We start from the raw sequence: 23,585 nt of genomic DNA on the forward strand, positions 1-23,585 counted from the left end.
TACATTCCAATCCCAAAGAAGGGCAATGCCAAAGAATGTTCAAACTACCGCACCATTGCACTAATTTCTCATGCTAGCAAAGTTATGCTCAAAATCCTACAAGCTAGGCTCCAGCAATATGTGGACCGAGAACTTCCAGAAGTACAGGCAGGATTTCGAAGAGGCAGAGGAACTAGAGATCAAATTGCCAACATACGCTGGATCATGGAGAAAGCTAGGGAGTACCAGAAGAACGTCTACTTCTGCTTCATTGACTATGCTAAAGCCTTTGATTGTGTGGAGCACAACAAATTGTGGCAAGTTCTTAAAGAGATGGGAATACCAGAGCATCTTATTTGTCTCTTGAGAAATTTATATGCAGGTCAAGAAGCAACAGTGAGAATTGAACATGGAAGCACTGACTGGTTCAAAATTGAGAAAGGAGTTCGGCAAGGCTGTATACTGTCGCCTTGCCTATTTAACTTGTATGCAGAGCACATCATGAGAAATGCGGGATTAGAGGAGTCACAAATTGGGATCAAGATTGCAGGGAGAAATATCAACAACCTTAGATATGCAGATGATACCACTCTAATGGCAGAAAGTGAAGAGGAACTAAAGAGCCTGTTGATGCGGGTGAAGGAGGAGAGTGCAAAAGTTGGCTTGAAACTCAACATCAAGAAAACAAAGATCATGGCATCCGGCCCTCTCAATTCATGGCAAATAGATGGGGAAGAAATGGAGATAGTGACAGATTTTATTTTCCTGGGCTCCAAGATCACTGCAGATGGGGACTGCAGCAAAAAAATTAAAAGACGCTTGCTCCTGGGGAGGAAAGCTATGGCAAATCTAGACAGCATCCTAAAAAGCAGAGACATCACCCTGCCAACAAAAGTGCGTTTAGTCAAGGCTATGGTATTCCCAGTTGCAATGTATGGCTGCGAAAGTTGGACCATAAGGAAGGCCGAGCGTCAAAGAATTGAGGCTTTTGAACTCTGGTGCTGGAGAAGACTCTTGCGAGTCCCTTGGACTGCAAGGCGAACGAACCGGTCAGTCCTAGAGGAGATCAACCCTGACTGCTCTTTAGAAGGCCAGATCCTGAAGATGAAACTCAAATACTTTGGCCACCTCATGAGAAGGAAGGACTCCCTGGAGAAGAGCCTAATGCTGGGAGCGATCGAGGGCAAAAGAAGAAGGGGACGACAGAGAATGAGGTGGCTGGATGGAGTCACTGAAGCAGTAGGTGCAAACTTAAATGGACTCCGGGGAATGGTGGAGGACAGGAAGGCCTGGAGGATCATTGTCCATGGGGTCGCGATGGGTCGGACACGACTTCGCACATAACAACAACAACAACAGTCCTTTTTCCAATGGAGAAAGATGGTAAGCCGCCCAGAGCTGCAGGCCTCATGGTAGGGAAAGAAGCTGTTCTGTTCTGCATTCAGTCCATTAAAGAGACAAGCAGGGGTAAGTGTGCCCAATGGAGCAGGAAGTCTCCAAAGAGCCAATCAGGAGAGTATTTGGGCAATTCCTGGAAATTCCTATTAAATGCACATCTCCTCCCATGCTGTTGCAGGATATTCTTAATATTCTGTTTAATCCTGCACACTACACGTGTTGAATATTGCACCTGAAGAAAATATAATGGTCAAAGAACATGGTATAGTGGTTAAAGAGTTGCAGCCTCCAATCTTGAGAACCGTGACACCCTAAAAGAACTTGCCCCACCAACTAACATGGAGCACTTTATGTCGCCTTCGTAGATTACAAGCTGGTCTTCGACAGCATTCAACAAAATTGACTCTGGCAGAAACTAGAAACATCTACTGTCGACCATAGACTTTTTCTACTAATATGCATGCTATATGATAGTTTTATAACTATGAGATATATCCCACAAGGTCATTTGTCTCAATTGATACCAACTGGAAGAGGAGTTAAACTAGGGTGCTCCTTTATTATTTAACTTTTACACCAACTCCATGGTGCACTACCTTGTGAACTCTGATTTCCACCTGCCAAAAATAGCAGGAAGAACAATTTTTATATCATTGTATGCTGATGACATGGCTATACTTTCATACACTGAACTAGGGCTCAGAAGAGCTCCTTGAGCACTCATGGGATATTGTAACACGGAGTATTTGTTATTGATAAACACCTGATAAATACCTGCCTAGAAGCAAGAGAAAGATTGCTACCCAACTCCTGCAAGACAGGTATATTACCCAAGTTAGGCTGCCGCAGAACCAGTTTGAGATGACAAGTGATAACCAGGGATGTTCAATTATCACCAGCTTGGTGGACGCCAGCTTGGTGTAGTGGTTAGGAGTGCGGACTTCCAATCTTGTGAGCCAGGTTTGATTCCCTGCTCCTCCACTTGCAGCCAGCTGGGTGACCTTAGGCTCACTACCGCATTGATAAAGCTGTTCTGACCGAGCAGTAATATCAGGGCTTTCTCAGCCTCACCTCCCTCACAGGGTGTTTGTTGTGGAGAGAGGAAAGGAAAGGCGACTGCTAGCCGCTATGAGACTCCTTCGGGTAGAGAAAAGCTGCATATAAGAACCAACTCTTCTTCTCTTTGGGGTTTTTTTCTTGTAGAAGTCTAATTCTGGGTACAAGCCTGTCTCTATATTTCTTTACTTCATTTGGCTGATACAATAATCCCAAAATCTGGAGTTGTAAATCCTTGAAGTTTCCGTCCAAGGAAGTAAAAGAAATATGGTTGCAACATACTGCTGGTCTGTAGCCACTGTATAGTGTATGGCATTCTCAGGGTAGTAGCTCAAAAGAAAGCATCAGTGGGTTTTCCCAGTGATGCTCTCACATCCATTGCACTGTAGCAGAGTCATACATCTGTTTTTTGGAATGGTTGAGGGCCAGGTTGAAGGTGGAGTGAAATCTGTTAAAGCCCTACAGGAACCTCTCAAGCATTTCCTTCTTGTGTGTTCAGATGATGAAAATGGTACTGAAACATCTGAAGTACAGGAAGGTATTGAGGACTGTGATGTCATGGAGATACCCAAGGCAATGCTATCATTCTGAAGATGCAATCTATTGACAAATCTGAAGGTATCAGTGGTAAGGATGAGAATGGTTCCAGCAGCTTACACTCTCTATTAGAGTGTAACAATCCCAATATCCATGGTAGCCAAGGTAGGATTCTCTGGGACAGCGGATTCTAGTTTCCTTCTGCATGGAGCCAAATAAAAGAGTTTAAAAAACAACCAGCTTAGACCGCTTTATTATATTACAATCGTCGTTCTGCATTGAATATAATCTGTTGAAAAACTACATTGCAATGCTCTCTGCATGAAACAATTTATAGCCCTGCCCCCCCCCCGTAGTCTTGCCAACTCTGCTTTGTTCTCAAATGCAGTCACTAATCTGCATAACTAAAGATCTTCTCTGCATGGATAATAGTCCGTCTCAGGCAGGCAGGAGAGAAATGAAAAGCATCTTTCAAAAACAACGCTTAAAAGACGCTTAAAGCACCGAAGAGGCAGTTCACCATGCAGAGCAAAATCAGTTTTGCAGAGTAAGTTAACTCTTCTGTGCAGAGATCAGAAAAACAACAATGTATTTAGTGAGTTTTCATAAGCTTTTCCCTCATGCAGAAGAGGCCCAGCTGTTATGTGAGAAATAACTGGGGGTGCTGATGGCATGGGTCTTCAAGATATAGGAGAAACCGGTACAGTTGCTAATCCCTGAAACAATGGCTGCCATTCCATATGGATTTGTTCCTGGACATATGTAGACGTCAGTTGATTTTAATAATAATGGAGGCCAAGAGAGCCGAATGTAAGCTATAACCCACAATGTCTTTTTACAGTGGTCAGGGGAAAATTTGTGAATGCCAGCTGGGGAGATCCTGATTGGTACATGGCGCGCTATGACTTCGTACCCAGCCAGGTAAGTTCTTCTTGCTGGAGCAAGCTACAAGGTCCCTGATTCCAAACAGCACTTGCTACAACTATATTTCCTGGAAGCAATGCTGGGTGGATGAAGAGCTTTATCTCAGGAAGGATCCTAGGATCTCCTCACTGACTCTCCCTTCTCTCCAAACATAGATATTTGCAAAGAATCGGGTAACAAGAAAGGTTCTTTGAAAGTTAGGACTTCTGCCATCTCTAATGTTTCATAATGGGGTGCAATTGTTTAGTGCAGAGGTCTCCAACCCCCAGTCCGCCGCCTGGTCCGCGGGCCGTTAAGGCCATGGTACCGGGCCGCCAGCGGCCGCGCCTGCCTTCCCCTCCCCCCGCAGCGAGAGGGGGGGAAGAGGCAGGCGCGGCCGCACAAACGTGCACACGTGGAGCCGCCGCGCGTGCGTGTTTGCGCCCCCTGCTGGCGAAAACGTGCACACGCGGCTGTTCTGCGCATGCGCGTTAGCGCCACCTAGTGTCGAAAACGTGCATGCGCGGCAACTGCACGTGCGCGTTTACGTGCAGCTGCTGTGGCCGGGCCGCCGGCTCTCTCCCACCCTCGGAGGCGGTCCCCAACTACAAGATGGTTGGGGACCGCTGGTTTAGTGCAAAACACACAGAACCCCCTGTTGGCAAGATCCACAATATGAACTTTTCAAGGATGCAAGAAAAGTTATTGCAAAGGGAGGAAACTGTGCTAGAGCCATATAGTGCACAATTTAGGCTTAGGACCAGAATACCTTATAACTTGGAGACAGTATACCTTAAGAAGTGAGAGCCTATCCTCATTTAAACCTGTCCAACCACTCTGGTCATCTTCAGAGGCCCTTCTGTAGGTCCCTATGCTATCTGAGGCTAGTCAGCCGCAACACAAGTAAGGAAGGAGCTTTTTGGACACTGAGCCGAAATTCTGGAATCTGGAAGTGGATTTGTCAGCTTCCTTCTGTTGCTGTTTAACGTCAGCTGATGAAGGCTTTTTAGCTTGGGCCTCCCTTCCTCTTTGTGTGTTGACATGTTTCATTTAATTGTTGAAACGTGTTAAATGTATATACTTATATGTTTAGAACATTGCTTTGAGTGTTCAGTGCTTGGGGTGCCTCAGTTGGGTGGAAAGGTGGCGAACAGATCGAATTCTGGGAGGGAGGGAGCAGGGCCCCTTCAGATGTTCTTGGTTATGCCTGGTCTCAACCAAATGCCTGGCGGAAGAGCTCCCTTCTGCAGGCCCTGTGGAACTGTTTAAGCTCTGTCAGGGCCCTGATCTCCTCTGGGAACTCATTCCACCAGGTGGGGGCCATAAAAGAGAATACGTTGGCCCTGGTCGAGCCAGGTGGGCATCTTTAGGGCATATAAGAACCAACTCCTCCTCCTCCTCCTCCAGAGACCATTAGCCAGTTGGTGGTGGCAGAGTGTAGAACTCTTTGAGGGGCGTAGGCAGGGAGGCTGTCCCTCACGTACACTGGGCCCTGACCGCGCATGGCCTTGAAGGTAATTACCAGAACTTTTAGCCTGATCCAGAATTCAACTGGTGACCCTTGCAATTGATGGAGAATGGGCCGGATGTGGGACCTCCACGGTGTTGTTGTGAGGATCCAGGCTGCTGCATTTTGGACCAGCTGTAGTTTCCAGGTCAAGGCTAAGGGCAGGCCTGTGTAGAGCGAGTTACAGAAGTCCAGTCTAGAGGTGACTGTTGCACGGATCACTGTGGCTAGGTGTTCCGGGGCCAGGTAGGGCGCTAGTAGTTTGGCTTGGCGGAGACGGTAAAATGCCAGCCATGCTACCTTTGTGACCTGGCTTGTGGCGGTTTACATCCAATAAAAAAACAACAACATAAAAACATCATAAAACCACATCAAACCATCAAAATCGCATAAATTACAACCATCAAAACCCCAGATGTCCTGCAGGAAGCATCAGAGATGTGTATTTAGTTCAGTGGTTCTCAACCTTCCTAATGCCACGACCCTTTAAGACAGTTTCTCATATTGTGGTGACCCCCAACCCTAAAACTATGCAAGGGTTCTTCCACAGAAATTAAACCGAAACTGACCAATGGCGTGAGATCCATTGTCCATAATTATATATAAATTGGTTTTCTTCTGGGGTTTCTCAGTTCAGCTCTGCCTCTCGTCCCACCATGCCGATCTCGCTCTTTTCCGCTGCTCCAGACAGACAAACGCTCTATCTCGATCTACCCTGCAAGGCTGTTGTGTGGATGATGCCCCCCCCCGGCCAAGCTGCTTGCCCTGCCGTGACCCTTGTGAAAGGGTCGTTCATCCCCCAAAGGGGTCCCAACCCCCAGGTTGAGAACCACTGAATTAGCGTATTAAATGCGCGCACCGAAGCGGCCAAAGCACGCTGGAGAGCACAACTCTAATAAAAAGCCTCTCTCTTGTGTGAACTCTTTGGTGTCGATTCAAATCACTCAAATCAAATCACTCAAGTCTGTGCACAGTGAATGCTTCTGGGACAAATGGCCATGGCTTGGGACAGTGGTCCCCAACCCGCGGCCCGCGGCCTGGTGCCAGGCCACAATGGCCATGGCGCCAGGCCGCAGCTCCCTCTCCCCACCCACCCCCCGCAGTAAAAAACTTCCAGGGTAAAAAACTACTGCGGGAGGGGGGGAGAGGGAATCACGGCCCGCCCGCGCATGCACACATGCACCATGTGTGGCCGAAATCACATATGTGCGGCACTTTCGCGCATGCACGCATGCGCAAAAGTTCCGCGCATATGTGATTTCGGCCGCACATGGTGCATGTGCGCATGCGTGGGCGGGCTGTGCATGCACGGCATGCGCGGGCGGGCCGTTGCCCTGCTGGTCCCCAGCCTCAAAAAGGTTGGGGACCACTGGCTTGGGACATTCAAGGCCTTCCAGAAATAGTGGAAATAGTTCCTGACCCACTCCCTGCAAGGGACCCCTTCCTGATAACTGAAATATGCTCTCCTGTGATCTCCCTAGACTTTCAAGGTCCCTGATTATCCGATAAACACTAAATGGTTGTACAGCCAAATTCATGGATCCACTTGCGGATACAGACACCATGGTCCTTTCACTGACGAAGAATATCTCATTGCAGGTACTGTACACACCTAGTTCAAGGGGGGATTTGAAATATTTCCATACGTTTCGCAGAATTGCCTTGATAATGCAGAGCAAGAAACAACAGAAAATGCAGCAAATCTCCTTTATGATGGTATAAAACGGTGGTTCTCAACCTTCCAGTTTGAGAGCCAGTTTGGCGTAGTGGGTAGGAGTGCGGACTTCTAATCTGGCATGCCGGGTTCGATTCCCCGCTCCCCCACATGCAGCCAGCTGGGTGACCTTGGGCTAGTCACAGCACTGATAAAGCTGTTCTGACCGAGCAGTGATATCAGGGCTCTCTCAGCCTCACCCACCCCACAGGGTGTCTGTTGTGGGGAGAGGAATGGGAAGGCGACTTTGAGCCTCCTTTGGGTAGGGGAAAGCGGCATATAAGAACCAACTCTTCTTCTTCTTCTTCTTCCTAATGCCGCACACTAGAGAAAAGTGGCATATAAGAACCAACTCTTCTTCTTCTTCTTCTTCTTCTTCAAGGTAAATCTGTTGCCATGCAGAAGTCATCATGATGAGGATCAGACTGCACAATATGTGCTTTGGCACCCCGTATCTTTCAAATTATGCACCTAAGTCCCTACAGGGAAGGTTTTGATTTGGGCCAACAGCACAGGTTCTCTGGAGTTTACAAACTGACATTCCTCACAGCGGTTGACTATAGGAAATGAGAGCCCAAGACACCTGGACTGATCACATCAGACACAGACACTGTGCAATCTGGGCCTCAGATATCACTCACTGGGAGACGGAGGAGTGGTGCTGATTCATACCTGGCGTGAGTCCTCTGGGAACGAGCCATTAGATTTCTCCCCTTCATGTTCACCTTTGCTCTTCTTTGTTTCCCCTCCGACAGGTCACACGAAATCTCGTCGCATCATGATCAACGTATGCTCCTTCATCAAGAAATGGGATCACCTGTCTGATGAAGAGCTGCTAGGATTAGAGATGGGGTATCCCAAAGACCTCAAGGAATGCTTGGAGTCCAAGATATACTAAGTCACGGGGACCTAGCACCAGTAGTCAAAGATTGTGTGCTTTCAGGCACAGTGCAGAAGTGCCAATAAATGAAAACTATCTTCTGCCCACTGACATGTTCTGGGTAACATGGAAGCTGACGCCATTCTATGGTGACAAAAAAAAAGGGAGGGGTGAGATGAAAGATGGACCCTTGCCAATGCATAGAACGAAAACCAATTGTGAAATGGAAGAGGAGAAAGAGGGATGTGGGTGACGCCCCACATGGGATCTGCCATTATACGTTCTGTGCCGATAAGGTAGGGTCATCGAAGTAGGAATGCTGGCCTCCAGGTGGGTCTTGGGGAAACACCAGAATTACAGCTCATCTCCAGACTATAGATACCTGTTCCCCTGGAGACAATGGATGCTTCGAAGGTTGGGCTTTATGGTATTGTCCCCCACCTCAGGCTCCACCCACAAATCTCCAGGAGTTTCTCAACTTGGGTCTGACAGTCCTATCCCTCTATCCCCTGACAGTGGCCATGGGGAAAGGCAACCCTAGTCATAAGTGGGGGGGGGTGTTCAGCAGTGCTACAGGGAGGAGCTTGATCAGTAAATTGTCTTGAACAGCCTACTGATAAAGGCCTGATGTTCTCAAAGGGCAATATTTTGAATGAAAGGTAACATGCCCTCCACTGACAAATCATTTTACAACATTACAGTCCTACATACCAGGCACTGACCGACGGAAGCAAATTTTGCTAGCCAGGCCGCACACCAGGAATCAATAGAGCCAGTTTGGCGTGGCGGTTAGGAGAGCGGACTTCTAATCTGGCAAGCCGGGTTTGATTCCCTGCTCCTCCACCTGAAACCAGCTGGTTTTCTTCACTGGCACCAAGGGAGACAGGTAGGGTGTGGAGTCGAGAGCTAGGCTGGGGTCAAACACCAAAGAGACTTCCAAAGCCATACCATGGTTGAGTAGCTGGGGAGCAGAAGCAAGAGTCAAGCCAGAGTCACGAAACAAGAGTGAAGTCAAGAGCCAAGCCGCATTCAGGAATCTGAAAGGAAGTCAAGAGTCAAGCCAAAGTCAGGAACCAGATTCAGTGGGGCAGAGCTTTGCCGCAGTGAACAGGAATCCTGGATGTCTAGGTAGATGGGCAAGGAACACACATATTGTGTCCACAGAGAGGCTTGCTCCATGTCTCTCCTTAAATACATCTTGACTGGGTGGGGAAACCATGCACTAAAGCAGGAGTAGTCAACCTGTGGTCCTCCAGATGTCCATGGACTACCATTCCCATGAGCCCCTGCCAGTTTTTGCTGGCAGGGGCTCATGGGAATTGTAGTCCATGGACATCTGGAGGACCACAGGTTGACTACCGTTGCACTAAAGGGCTTACCCCGGAACCTAGTCCTCATATGAAGAAGGTGTCTCAGCTGGGCCCAATGGGGACTGACTTCATACCAACCGTCAAGTTGATCTCCTTAAAGCAATAAGGTTGGAGAGCCTTCACTGGCTCTCTGGTGATACTTTGGGGCTAGATGGGACCTGTTGCTGCAGACCTGGTGGTGCAGGCAAGAAGAGATGGGTCAGTTTCTGGATCCGGTTGTTCCTCAACTTTATCCAGTGGGTCTAGCCAGTCCCGGTCCCCAGTCAGATCCTCAGCACTGCCATCCCCTGACCCATAAGATGTTCTGTTCCACACAGGCTCGGCATTTGAGTCTGCTGCAGACTGGAGGGCTTCTGGTGGCTCGTTAGGAGATGGAGGCATGACAGAGATCATATTTCTCATGTCCTCCTCCCATTGTGTCATCTTGGGCAACCAAGGCAGTTTCAGATCTCCAAACCAACCACAAAATGTAATAGATGACATAACTAATCCCCTCAAAATGGTAAATTCTACACCGGTACAAGACCAGTTGTATCTGGGGGTGTGGAATGGTATCTTATAGTCCAATCATGGAAGCTAAGATGGGTTGGTACTTAGATTTGAGATTACCATGGAGGACTTTGCAGAAGAAAGAAATGGAAAACCATCTCTACTTCATCGTTTGCCTTGAAAACTCTCTGGGGACATGATAACTTGGCTGTAGATGACTGAATTTAAAGTCTATTTTTTAACAAATCATGGCCACGTTCCAGAGGGCCTGGGAAGCAGTGTGGTGATACATAAATGACAGGGGTGGATGTGGCCTTCATTGCTCACCTGGATTGAACGAGGGTCCTACAGTCAAGGATTCCATGTACACGTCGTAGGGTGGAGTATTCCAACCTCTGGTTTTCTCCACCAGAAATCAACAACTGGAACGCATCCAAGCAACTACACCTATCAGAAACTCATAATACTCCTGGTAGTATGTTATCCAAGGCCAAAAGAGATACCAGCAGCTTAGCAAAGAAGGAAATAACTCATAGTGGTTCTTATAAACAGAGACAAGTAGCAATTTGACTTGACACCCCAAACTGCTCTTCTGGATAGCACTGAGCAGTAACAAAGGTTAGGCTAGAAGGTCAAGGTGATGAGAAGAACTCATTAGTAGGTCTAATTATTTATTTATGAGCCAAGAACATGACCACTAAGAGAAAAAATTCAGGGAAAGTAGTGAACAGGGATGTCAGACATGTAGTGATGTCCACGTCTGAGGGAGATCCAGAAAAATACCATCTACTTTTCTCAACAGGGGCTTCCACTTGAAGTGGCCTACTCCATGGTTAGGGATGCGAGTCCCCAGGTGGGTCCTGGAGATCCCCTGGTTCCACCGCTCATCTCCAGGTGACAGAGATCAGTTCCCTCAGAGAAAATGGTTCCTGTGGAGGGTGGACTCCAGAACATTAAACTCCACTGAAATCACTCCCCACCCCAAAGCACGCCCACTATTGGCTCTAACCCCCCCCCAAACATCTCCAGGTATTTCCCAATCCAGATTTGGAAATCCTAGTTTCCTGCCCTAAAGACACACACACACACACACACAGCTTCACTGTGCAACTTTTTTAAAAACTTCCAAACAACCACCAACGTCACTTCTTTAGGGATGTAATCCAAAACTTCTCCCAAAATCCTTCTTTAAAGGTAACTGTTTTTGTTTCCTCCAAATTCTCCTCTCCCCCAATCATTCTGAATTCTGAAAGCAACAAATGCTTGAAGCTGGTGTGTATGGTTTGGGAGACCACAGACTGCCCCAGTCATGTCCCATTGGCAGCAAATCCAGGAAGAGCAGGAAGAGCCAAGAGGAAATGGGGAGAGCTTTATAGACCGGTCGATGGGCTAGGATCTGCAGTCCGAACTGTGATGAAACGTCAAGAAGACGGCAGAACAAGGTGAGCAAACAAACCCCAAACTCTTCTTCTGCTCTAATCTATGAACACCCATCCAGTTTCTGACTTGCTGTACGTGGTCAACACCCCTCTCTACTCCTACCCTATCAAAAGTTTGAGCCAGTGAAATTCTGAGATATTCTTATAAACTATTCTCTTTGCCTAAACTGGGTCGTCCTCCAAAGTTGACCACAGAAACACCTGAAAGGTCCATGTGGCCAAATCTTCATTCTTCAACTATCACCCTTCTCTCTGTTTTTTCTCAGGCTCTCTCCAGTTGGGCTATGGCTTGGCTTCCTTCTTACAATCCACTGTCCCTGGGCGGAAACAACCTGAGAGATCCTTCTAGAATGCAATGTCCTAATTGCTCCCAGGACATTGCTTTGGGCTTTGTGGTGCTGTGATTCCATATCTCTCTTCACCTAGCCCTCATTTTTCACCCTGCCCCATCTCCCCATTTCACATCATTTCACATCAAAGCATATAGATGTTTCTTCAGCCCATGCGGAGGATTATGTTCCCAGTGTCTCCTCACTGGTACTCCTCTGGTCATGTTCCAACCCAGCTGTGCTTCAAGAAAGAATCTGTATCTATGGGGTAGAATTCTTAACTGAAGAAGGTGGAAGACCTCCAAAACTGATCTGTGGCCAACGTACCCTAATTCAGATTATTATTAAAAATAAAGAGAAGCAAACAAAAAATACCATTTAATTTGAACATATGGCCATACTTTTCTCTTCACGTTACCAAAGGTTAAAGATGTGAGACCCCAAGATGATATCAATTGGGTAGGCCTGGGCCTATTCCGCACACACAGGAAATGCACTTTCAGTGCATTCTAGAAGTAGATTTTCCTGTTCTGCACAGGAAAATCCAGCTGTCAAAGCACATTGAAAGTGCATTATCCGATGTGTGCGGAATGGGCCTTAGTATGCTAGGAACACACTGAATTCCACCCATATCTGCCCTCCATGTCCTTGTCGTGACTGAGATATTTCTCTTTTTATCAGAAAATGGGATCTGCTCAACGGTATGGATTCCTGGTAGCCAACTTCCTCATCCTTACTCTGTTGGCAGATTCCACAGCAGCTTGCTACTGTACTGGCTGGCAAGTACCCCTCCCGAGGATATATTGCGCTTCTGATGTCGGTGAGTTTCTGATTGCCTCCGGATTCAGTGACCTGCTCTTCTTTTATTTTAACGTCTATGGTTTTGCTTGCTGGCCCTTGGCCTCTGAACCCTGATGCTCCTTGCACATACCCCCTACCAGTTCTTGTGTTGCCCTTCTATGTTGCCTGTTTGGTCTCCTGTCAACGTTGCTGTTTATTGCCTGTGCAATCCAAAATGGTTGGCAATGTCTTATAAGATTGCAGTCGTTTTCAAGGAAGGAAACAGAGACCAGGTGAGAAGATTCTGTGATGGTTGGTGGGGAATTGAAGTCTCTGCAGTATACTTGGTGGTGACTGAACCCTCTTTTCCAGTTGTCTTGTTGGCCTTAGTTCCCCCACCACCCATTACAGCGACATTGGATCATAGAATCATAGAGTTGGAAAGGGGCCATACAGGCCATCTAGCCTATATCGTTGTAGGAGACCAAACCACCTAAAAATGGCAACCAAGATGTCATTGATTCTAAGCTATTTTGTGTCACCTGAGAGCACAGGCAACATAGAAGGGCAATACAGGACTAGTGGGGGGGTGTGTGTGTGTGGAAGGAGCATCAGGGTTCAGAGGGCAAGAGATGTCTAAGTGCAAGAAGAAGAAGAAGAAGAAGAGTTGGTTCTTATATGCCGCTTTTCCCTACCCGAAGGAGGCTCAAAGCGGCTTACAGTCGCCTTCCCATTCATCTCCCCACAACAGACACCCTGTGGGGTGGGTGAGGCTGAGAGAGCACTGATATCACTGCCCGGTCAGAACAGTTTTATCAGCGCCGTGGCGAGCCCAAGGTCACCCAGCTGGTTGCATGTGGGGGAGCGCAGAATCGAACCTGGCATGCCAGATTACAAGTCCGCACTCCTAACCACTACACCAAACTGGCACCAAAGAGCCAGCAATGAAATCCATAGAAGTTGAAATAAATCAGGCTTTCTCCTTCAGAGTACTCCCTGCCTACGCCATCTCAGGAATTGAGTCTGTGGGCCTCGGATGGAACTTGGCTGAGAGCTTGGCCATCTGGCTGGTATACTGCCTGCCAAGTGCACGGGCAGATGCCCTGTCAGGCCTGCTAGAGGGGGGCTCTGGATGGGCATTGCAGTGCCCATGACTTATCCTGGGGGAGTTCAATGTCCATGCAGTTGAACCAGCCTCTGGATTGGGCCCAGACCTGCTGGCATGTAGGACCACACCAGCCCCGCCCATCAAGTAGGCCCCACTCTGGATTTGATCTTTGGCATGATGCTAGAGGTGGATCTGATAGCAACGAATACAGCGCCATGTTCAGACCGCTGTGTCCTGAAGGCTTGACTGTGGATTCCCCTCTCCCATTTACGCCCATCCACAGAGATTCATAGATCCTGATGGATTCCGGAATGCTCTGCAAGATCCAAAGCCTTCTAACCCAACAACTCACCAGATGAGAAGGTCGAAGCCTGGAATGAGCAGAAGATTCTAGTTTCCTCAGGAAACCAACTGTGATGAGAGATATTAACTGGGAGTGCTGATGGGCTGGGTCTTCAAGAGCAGGGGTAGTCAACCTGTGGTCCTCCAGATGTCCATGGACTACAATTCTGGCAGGGGCAATTTGCTGGCAGGGGCTCATGGGAATGGTAGTCCATGAACATCTGGAGGACCACAGGTTGACTATCCCTGTTCAAGAGAAAGCAGAAACCACACAGGTCCCAATCCCTGAAACCATGGCTGACGTTTCTGAGGTGCATCCATACGGATTGGTCCCTGTACATATGTAGACTTCAGTTGATTTTAATAATAGCGGATGCCGGGAGAACAGAATGTATGCTGTAATCCACAATGTCTTTTTACAGTGATCAAGGGAGAATTTGTGAATGCCGTCATAGGAGATCCGGAGTGGTACTGGGCGCGCTATGACTTTAAACTCACCCGGGTAAGTTCTCCTTCCCGCTGGAACAGGCAACAAGGTCCCTGATCCCCAAACAGCTCTTGCTGCAACTCCATTTCCTGGAAATGATGACGGGAGGATGAAAAGCTCTAATTCTATCTCAGGAAGGATGCTGGGATCTCCTCACTGACTCTCTGTTCTAGAATCATAGAATCATAGAGTTGGAAGAAGCCACAAAGGCCATCTAGTCCAACCCCCTGCTCAACGCAGGATCAGCCCTAAGCATCCTAAAGCACCCAAGAAAAGTGTGTATCCAACCTTTGCTTGAAGACTGCCAGTGAGGGGGAGCTCCCCACCTCCTTAGGCAGACTATTCCACTGCTGAACTACCTTAGGGAGCCTTTTCCACTGCTGAACTAAGGTAGTTCTGTCCAAACAGATAGCATTTGGAAGGAACAGAGTAACAAGCAAGGCTCCTGGAAGGCTAGAACTTCTACCTTAATGGAGTGGAACTTTAGTACAAAACATATTGAACTAATGAAGGCAGGATCCAAAATATGAACTTTTCAAGGAGACAAGGAAAATGATTGCAAAGGAAGGTAGATGTGCCAGAGTCATGTGGGGCATGATTTAACCTTAGAACCACAATACCTTATGGCTTGGGGCCAATATACCTTAAGGAGTGAGCACCTACTCTCATCTAAACCTGTCCTATGACTCTGGTCATCTTCAGAGGCCTTCCTGTGGGTGCCTATGCTATCTGAGGCTAGTCAGCCGTAACCCTAGTAAGGATCTTTTTGGTCACTGAGTCCAAATTCTGGAAGAGGATATTTCAGCCTCCCTCTCTCGTTTACTGTCAGCTGGTGAAGGCCTTTTAGCGTTGGCCTCCTTTCCTCTTTGTGGGTTGATACATTTCATTGTTGAAGTATTTTAAATGTACATACTCGTATGTGCCTGAACACTGCTTTGATTGTTCAGTGCTTGGGGTGCCTAAGTTAGGTTGAATGGTGGCATATCATTGCTTTAAATACAATAAATAGATAACCATCACATGGAAATCACATGAGAATCAGAATCCAGTAGCGCCTTTAAGATTTATTCAAGGTGTGAGCTTTCAAGTGCAAGCACTCTTCCTCAGACTAAGAACTCCCTACATGAAAGTGGGAATATATAGCAAGTGGACAGGGGAACGTGTCAATACAGACAGGTATCCCCATACCTATGTGAGCCTGTGGCTAGTATTATATTCTGATTATAAAGGTAAAGGTATCCCCTGTGCAAGCACCGAGTCATGTCTGACCCTTGGGGTGACGCCCTTTAGCGTTTTCTTGGCAGACTCAATACGGGGTGGTTTGCCAGGGCTTTCCCCAGTCATTACCGTTTACTCCTCAGCAAGCTGGGTACTCATTTTACCGACCTCGGAAGGATGGAAGGCTGAGTCAACCTTGAGCCGGCTGCTGGGGTTGAACTCCCAGCCTCATGGGCAGAGCTTCAGACAGCGTGTCACTGCCTTACCACTCTGCGCCACAAGAGGCTCTATAATTATGATTATACATAAAGTTTAAATTCTCGATACCTATAAAATTGATAAAAAATATTGAAGACTCAGAGGACTTGTCACTGAGGAAAGAATCTCACGGAAAACGGATATTACCTGGATTCCGTTTTGACAGAAGTCCTACAGAATAAACAGATAAGGAAAACTACAAAAAAAAAGGACACTTTTCTTTCTTTTATGAATATCTTTATTGTATTGCCAGTGGATAGGTCCTTTTCTCTCTGTTTGGTTGAATTATTAGACCGTCCTTCTTATACTCTTGTATAAACCTGAAACTGACCAACAACGCAAACTGGTGGGAAGATACTTTGTCTGCACTTGTATATATGTTGAGGGCTTTTCGTTTAGTTCCAGTTTGGTTTTCAAACTCCCACCATCCTGGTTTCCTTGAACCCATGGATTTAACAGGAAATGTGGTCTTCCCTCTGATGACAGTGTCTTCCTTCTCAGGAAGGTTACATCAGAAAGCATCTGAACATGCAATCAGGCACATTTTCCAGAGTAGCACCATCTGGGAGACGGGACGGGTTTTCCCTGAACAGAAATGGGGGCTGCACCAAGGCACAACGAAGAAGAAGCTACAAAGGGTGCAAAAGAAAAAGAATCTTTAAGGGCTGGTTGAACCCCGACACATTTCATGCTCTGTTTCGTTGAGGAGGGAATAAAATGCATCCTATTTAATATAATTTAATATATTTTTCAATTGTTTAAATATGATGCATTCAATACATTTTGTGTTTTATATGACTTCATCAAATCCCCCATGATAAAGCCAAACGCAAAAAACGGAGGGGTTTGTTGTTGTTAGGTGCGAAGTCGTGTCCGACCCATCGCGACCCCATGGACAATGATCCTCCATTTAAGTTTGCACCTACTGCTCAGTGACTCCATCCAGCCACCTCATTCTCTGTCGTCCCCTTCTTCTTTTGCCCTCGATCGCTCCCAGCATTAGGCTCTTCTCCAAGGAGTTCTTCCTTCTCATTAGGTGGCCAAAGTACTTGAGTTTCATCTTCAGGATCTGGCCTTCTAAGGAGCAGTCCGGGCTGATCTCCTCTAGGACTGACCAGTTTGTTCGCCTTGCAGTCCAAGGGACTCGCAAGAGTCTTCTCCAGCACCAGAGTTCAAAACCCTCAATTCTTTGATGCTCGGCCTTCCTTATGATCCAACTTTCACAGCCATACATTGCAACTGGGAAGACCATAGACTTGACTAAACACACTTTTGTTGACAGGGTGATGTCTCTGCTTTTTAGGATGCTGACTAGATTTGCCATAGCTTTCCTCCCCAGGAGCAAGCGTCTTTTAATTTCTTTGCTGCAGTCCCCATCTGCAGTGATTTTGGAGCCCAGGAAAATAAAATCTGTCACTGTCTCAATTTCTTCCCCATCTATTTGCCAGAATTGAGAGGGCCGGATGCCATGATCTTCGTTTTCTTGATGTTCAGTTTCAAGCCAACTTTTGCACTCTCCTCCTTCACCTGCGTCAACAGGCTCTTTAGTTCCTCTTCACTTTCTGCCATTAGAGTGGTATCATCTGCATATCTGAGGTTGTTGATATTTCTCCCTGCAATCTTGATCCCAATTTGTGACTCCTCTAACCCCGCATTTCTCATGATGTGCTCTGCATACAAGTTAAATGGGCAAGGCGACAGTATACAGCCTTGCCGAATTCCTTTCTCAATTTTGAACCAGTCAGTGATTCCATGTCCGGTTCTCACTGTTGCTTCTTGACCTCCATATAGGTTTCTCAAGAGACAAATAAGATGCTCTGGTAGTCCCATCTCTTTAAGAACTTGCCACAATTTGTTGTGCTCTACACAATCAAAGGCTTTAGGTTACTTATCCATTGAAAATTCTTTTCCTTTTGCATCACTAGTTTCTTTCCCTTGGCTTCCCTGAACATTAATATCTGTCCAGTAAAACATGTCAGACAAAACATACTGAATATACTAGGGTGTAAACTGCATGGAGCTTTTATTCCAATCCCAGGTCAATTCAGTCCCTGAATGCGATTTCCGTTTTGATTTTGGGCGATTTAAATTTTGCTTCTGCAACAAGAAGGATTGATCCGGAGTGACACTACCTTTATGGTGCGATATCTTAGAGTGCTTTTAACCCTCAATATTTTAAGAATCGGATTGAGAAAGCAGGCTGTTTTGAATCTGGGCTCTGGTCCATGGTAGAGAACCCCTGATTGGCCAAAGCTGCTCATGTGACAAGCTTGCCTTAAAGGAATAATTTCTCTCCACTTCTGTCGGTCTTGGATTTTTTTCTCCCTTCTCTGCCTTCTTCGATCCTCTCCCCCCTCTTCAAGAAAAGAAAGAAAGAAGCTATGCTTGGCTCCCCCCCTTCTGAACTACCCTAACCACCTGCAGAACATTTTTCTGTTTCAATGGGGGGGGGAGACCCAAGTTCAAATCGATCTGAATTCAACAGGATTGATAATAGAATAAACAAAGTAAGTGCAGACTGTGCCTAGGAGACAACAATGCTTTCAGAAAGTTTAAGGCAGAATTAAATGTTGGATCCAGATCACTCACGTCTGGGCAAAAGTGAAGGATTCTGGGACAAATGGCCATGGCTTGGGGCATTCAAGGCCTTCCAGCATAGTGAGAATTTCTGGCTCACTTCCTGCAATGAACTCTTCCTGATAAATGAAATATGATATCCTGTGATCTCTCTAGACATTCAAGGCCCCTTCAGGGTCGGTCAACCTTCAGGCACTGTACACCCAACTCCAAGGAAGCACCTGTGGATACAGACACAATGGCCCATTCGATAATACAGAATTCATTGTCACAGGTACTGTACCCACCTATTTCAAAGGAGGATTTGGAATATTTCAATAGATTTAGCAGAATTCCCTGATTATCCTAAGGTTCTTCTTGGTAATGCAGATCAAGAAACAGAAATTTTAGAAAATCTCCTTAAGGATGCTATAATTACTCGCTTTGACAAGTATTCATTAGTTATATAATTTTAGGTTTGAATTCTGCAGCTCTGTTTTTGTTTTTAGATTATGTTCCTGTTGGCATTTTTTAATGCCAATAAAGGCACCTTGACTCAACTACTGGACCCACTGGAAGATTTGGGGTAGTTAATATTCAAATCAGCTGTTATATGTTGGTTATTCCAACATGAGCCTCTTCTGCATGATGGAAAAGCTGACAAGCCGGGTTTGATTCCCTGCTCCTCCTCCACATGCAGCCAGCTGGGTGACCTTGGGCTCACCACAGCACTGACAAAGCTGTTCTAACCAAGCAGTTCTCTCAGGGCACTCTCAGCCTCACCCACCTCACAGGGTGTCTGTTGTGGGGAGAGGAAAGGGAAGGCGAATGTAAGTCGCTTTGAGACTCCTTCGGGTAGAGAAAAGCATATAAGAACCAACTCTTCTTCTTAAGTAATATCAGGGCTCTCTCAGCCTCCCCTCCCTCACAGGGTGTCTGTTGTGGGGAGAGGAAAGGAAAGGTAAATGTAAGCCGCTTTGAGACTCCTCTGGGTAGAGAAAAGCGGCATATAAGAACCAATGCTGCTGCTTTTGCTTTTGCTTTTGCTTTTGCTTTTGCTTTTGCTTTTGCTTTTGCTTTTGCTTTTGCTTTTGCTTTTGCTTTTGCTTTTGCTTTTGCTTTTGCTTTTGCTTTTGCTTTTGCTTTTGCTTCTGCTTCTGCTTCTGCTTCTGCTTCTGCTTCTGCTTCTGCTTCTGCTTCTGCTTCTGCTTCTGCTTCTGCTTCTGCTTCTGCTTCTGCTTCTGCTTCTGCTTCTGCTTCTGCTTCTGCTTCTGCTTCTGCTTCTGCTTCTGCTTCTGCTTCTGCTTCTTCCTCCTCTTCTCCTTCTTCTTCCTCCTCTTCTCCTTCTTCTTCTTCTTCTTCCTCTTCTCCTTCTTCTTCTTCTTCATACTGTGTGGTCTGAACCTCAGGTGTCACTCACAGGGAAGCCAAGCTGTGCTGATGACTCATTCCGGAAATGCGTCCTTTGTGAACAAGCCATTAGGCCTTTCCCATCCGTGTTCACATTTGCTTTTCTTTCTTTCCCCTCCACCAGGAAAGATGAGAGATAATCGTGTAGTCATCGACGTGTGCTCCTTCATCAAGCCCGTCATAAACCTGACTCGCGAAGAGCTGCAATCGTTGCTGTTAAACTATCCCGACGATCTAGTCGAATGCCTGAATATGAGGATAGTGTTCTAGGATCAGAAGTCAAAGATAAAGGGTGCTTTCATGCACATTTCAAGGTCGCGGAAGAAATGAGAACGATCTTCTGCCCACTGAGGTGTTGTGTGTAATGTGAAAGCTGACCCCATTCTATTATGGCAACAAAGAGAGGGGGGGAATAAAAGATATACCCTTACCAATGCATACGACAAAAGCCTATATCGGAAAAGGAGGAGGAGGGGAAAGAGGTGTAAGGATGAAGCCAAACGGGATCTGTGATTATATGTCCTATGCCTATACGGTACGGTCAAAAAATGGGACGCTAGCCTCCCCAGGTGGGACCTGGGGAACCCCTGGAATTGAAGCTCCTCTCCAGACTGCAGAGATCAGTTCCCCTGGAGAAAAGGGCTGCTTGGGAGGGGGGACTCTGTGGCCTTGGACCCCACGGAGGGTCAGGGATGCCAGCCTCCAGGTGGGACCTGGGGAACCCCTGGAACTGAAGCTCATCTCCAGACTGCAGAGATCAGTTCCCCTGGAGGAAAGGGCTGCTTGGGAGGGGGGACTCTGTGGCCTTGGACCTCACGGAGGGTCAGGGATGCCAGCCTCCAGGTGGGACCTGGGGAACCCCTGGAATTGAAGCTCATCTCCAGACTGCAGAGATCAGTTCCCCTGGAGGAAAGGGCTGCTTGGGAGGGGGGACTCTGTGGCCTTGGACCCCACGGAGGGTCAGGGATGCCAGCCTCCAGGTGGGACCTGGGGAACCCCTGGAATTGAAGCTCATCTCCAGACTACAGTCATCTGTCCACGGGGGGAAATACAGGCTTTGGAGTGTGGGCTTTATGGTATTGTGCCCCACAGAGTTCCCTGCCTTCCTCAGGGTCTCCTCTCAAACCCCCAGGAGTTTCTCAACCTGGGTCAGACAATCCTATCCCTCTGTCTCCTACCAGTGCCCGTGGGGGAACCTGGCAACCCTAGTCACAGGGGAGGGGGCGTTAGCCGCTGCTCCAAAACTTGGTTGAAGTAAGGACGGGCAGCAAGCTTTTTCCTCTCAGTGCGAGGTCTCTGCTCCTTTCCTTGAGCAGCTAAGCCTTTCTATTCATTTTACGGATCAACAGAAACTTAACCGCGCATGTCGAAGGACATAACAGTTTGCCAAAGCATCGAGCTATGTACCCATTCCATTGGTATCAGATTGGAAGATGCTGTCTAGTATGGACCTTGAGCGGAATTTCCGGCAGAGAAACAGGTTTTTTCTGGTGGCTTTTCCAGGGACGGACCTTTCGGCCTGCGCCTCGTCTGGGTGTGCCCGACGGCGAAGAACAGGGACCGAATCTGGCAAATAGTCCCTACACTTGACCAGTGAAAATGTCTTGAACAGTCTAATTCATAGTTATTTATTTATTTAATTAGATTTTTTTGTACCGCCCTTGCCATACGGCCAAGGGCCTGAGGGAAAGGCCTGATGTTCTCAAAAGGCTGTATTTCGAATGAAAGGTGACATTCCCTCCGCTGATGAATCCTTTTAAGACGTTACAGTCATACATACCAGGCGCCCACCGATGGAAGCAAACTTGGTTAGTCGTGCAGGCTAAACCAAGTCCGCTCCTCTCCCAAATCAGCAGGCCGGGGGAATACTTTCCTACCCCCAAAGGCAGATTGTTATCCATGACACAAGAAAGGACATCTCAAACAGGACTACCCCAAGTTGTCCCCACAGGAGAAAGGAGGCAGCTCTCCTAAGGTGAAATCTGTGATGGAGGAAGTTCTGGAAAGCTGGGAAGCAGAGAAGATTCATCTAGTGGCCATGGTGAAGAAGAAGAAGAAGAAGAAGAAGAAGAAGAAGAAGAAGAAGAAGAAGAAGAAGAAGAAGAAGAAACAGCCTAAGGAGCAATGGCCCAGGGCAGAGCTGATTCAGTGTCATGGAGTAGAGAGGGAGATGGAGGAGCAAGTTCATGCTGGGACTCCCATGGAGGGGATGGCGGGGAGTTGGATGAAAAGGTATCACTTTACGAGCTGGTGGTTGTCACCAGGGACCAAGTCCTTCCAGGGTTTATAGATACAGAGAGTGATTTCACGCTCAATTCCCCAAAGGGACCTTCTGCCCCTGACACTCCAGGGCTGATTCTGCACTTTCTTTGTTTATTCCATTGTAGATCCTGCTGAATTCAGATAGATTTGAACTCGGGTCTTCCTCTATCCCCCTGTGTTGAAACAGAAAGTGTTCTGCACTTGATTGTGGAAATTCAGACGTGCGGGAGGGGGAAGCCAAGAGCAGCAGGGGTCTCTTTCTTTCTTTTCTTGAATGGGTTGGGGGGTGAGTAGTGAAGACAGCAGAGGGGGGGGGGGAGAAAACCAAGAGGCAGATCTCTGCTGAGATAAGTTAGGGCTTCTGGAGCACAATCACTTTAAGACAAGCCTTGCAACTGGGGACCAAGAAGACTTTGAACTGATGCCCTGGCCAATCAGGGAAGACTTCTTTGTTACAGTATTCGAGGCACGAGGCACGAGGCACAAGGCAGAGTTAACTCGGTTTTTGAAATATTGAGGCTTATATCCACTCCAGGATATTGCGGGGGGGGGGGGGGGAAAGATGGGTCACCATGAATCAATGATGCTTGTTGTAGAGGGAAAATGTAAAGCGCCCCAAAACAAAATGCAAATCAAATTCAATGTAGATGGGAGGGATTTATTCGAACTGGGACTGGGTAAAAGCCCTGTGCAGACTACACCCAGGACTCCTTCCTGGCTTAAAGATCAAGGGATTAAACTGGCAACCTTGGGGCTCTCCCTCAGGTAAGGCAACTCATCAAAGAACTGAAGATACCAAATGGCTGGCAGAAGGACATTGCAAGCGCTTCTACCTTCTCAGCACCAGCATCTTCAAGATATACTCTAACACCAGCTGCCTATTTATCAACTATCCGCTTCCATAAACACAGAAGAGCCCTCACCCTGGCTAGATGTTCTCTGTTGCCTTCTGCAGTCCTGGAGGGCAGACACAGAAGAATCCCTCTTGTACAGGGACTCTGTTCCTGTCCTCTTAAAGAAGTTGAATAGGACACATCCTCCTCCGCTGCCCATTTTACAATCGAGAACACCACAAACTTATTCGCCCACTAAGTGACGAAATGCCAAGTCAAACCAATGCAGAATTGACGAGGAAACATCTCCTCGATGAAAAGCCCCAGATCTCTCTGCACATGCTGAAATTCTATGTGTTTGTGATTCAAACTCACCCGAAGGATAGGAAACGCACTAGACAATATTGAATTTTTTGACCTCTTAAATTTTTGACCTTTTTTCTCCGTTGATTTTTCATAACAATATCTTTCAGCTTGATTTTAATACACCCATAAACTGTTTTAAATGCATGAGGATCATAAGCATTATGTTTTTAAAAATCTTTTTATCCCTTATATGTTTGTTGTCATTTGTATTCTGGTCGAAGACCCTATGACCAAATAAACTTAAGCTTTCCCAAGGCAAGCTTTCCCAAGCTTTCCGCTGGCACTAACCCAGCGGAAATTTAGGGGAAGCAGTGAACCGGGGCTGTCAGACGTGCAATGATGTCCATGTATGATGGAGACCTAG

The 23,585-nt window shown here is 47.1% G+C and overlaps 1 protein-coding gene and 1 long non-coding RNA gene across 2 annotated transcripts; both read left to right on the forward strand.

Moving 5' to 3' along the window:
* Nucleotides 1-3,810: 3,810 nt before the first annotated feature.
* On the forward strand, nucleotides 3,811-7,917 carry LOC143831432 (uncharacterized). The gene is made up of 3 exons (XR_013228877.1): nucleotides 3,811-3,891; nucleotides 6,862-6,979; nucleotides 7,850-7,917. It is a non-coding gene; the product is annotated as an uncharacterized LOC143831432 (long non-coding RNA).
* Nucleotides 7,918-12,285: 4,368 nt separating this feature from the next.
* On the forward strand, nucleotides 12,286-20,030 carry LOC143831240 (metalloproteinase inhibitor 1-like). The gene is made up of 4 exons (XM_077324300.1): nucleotides 12,286-12,421; nucleotides 14,254-14,333; nucleotides 18,528-18,645; nucleotides 19,885-20,030. Exons 1-4 carry the CDS (start codon nucleotides 12,286-12,288, stop codon nucleotides 20,028-20,030), a joined length of 480 nt encoding a protein of 159 aa, XP_077180415.1.
* The last annotated feature ends 3,555 nt before the right edge of the window (nucleotides 20,031-23,585 follow it).

This window comes from Paroedura picta, chromosome 3 (genome assembly GCF_049243985.1).
Source record: "Paroedura picta isolate Pp20150507F chromosome 3, Ppicta_v3.0, whole genome shotgun sequence".
NCBI classification, from domain to species: Eukaryota; Metazoa; Chordata; class Lepidosauria; order Squamata; family Gekkonidae; genus Paroedura; species Paroedura picta.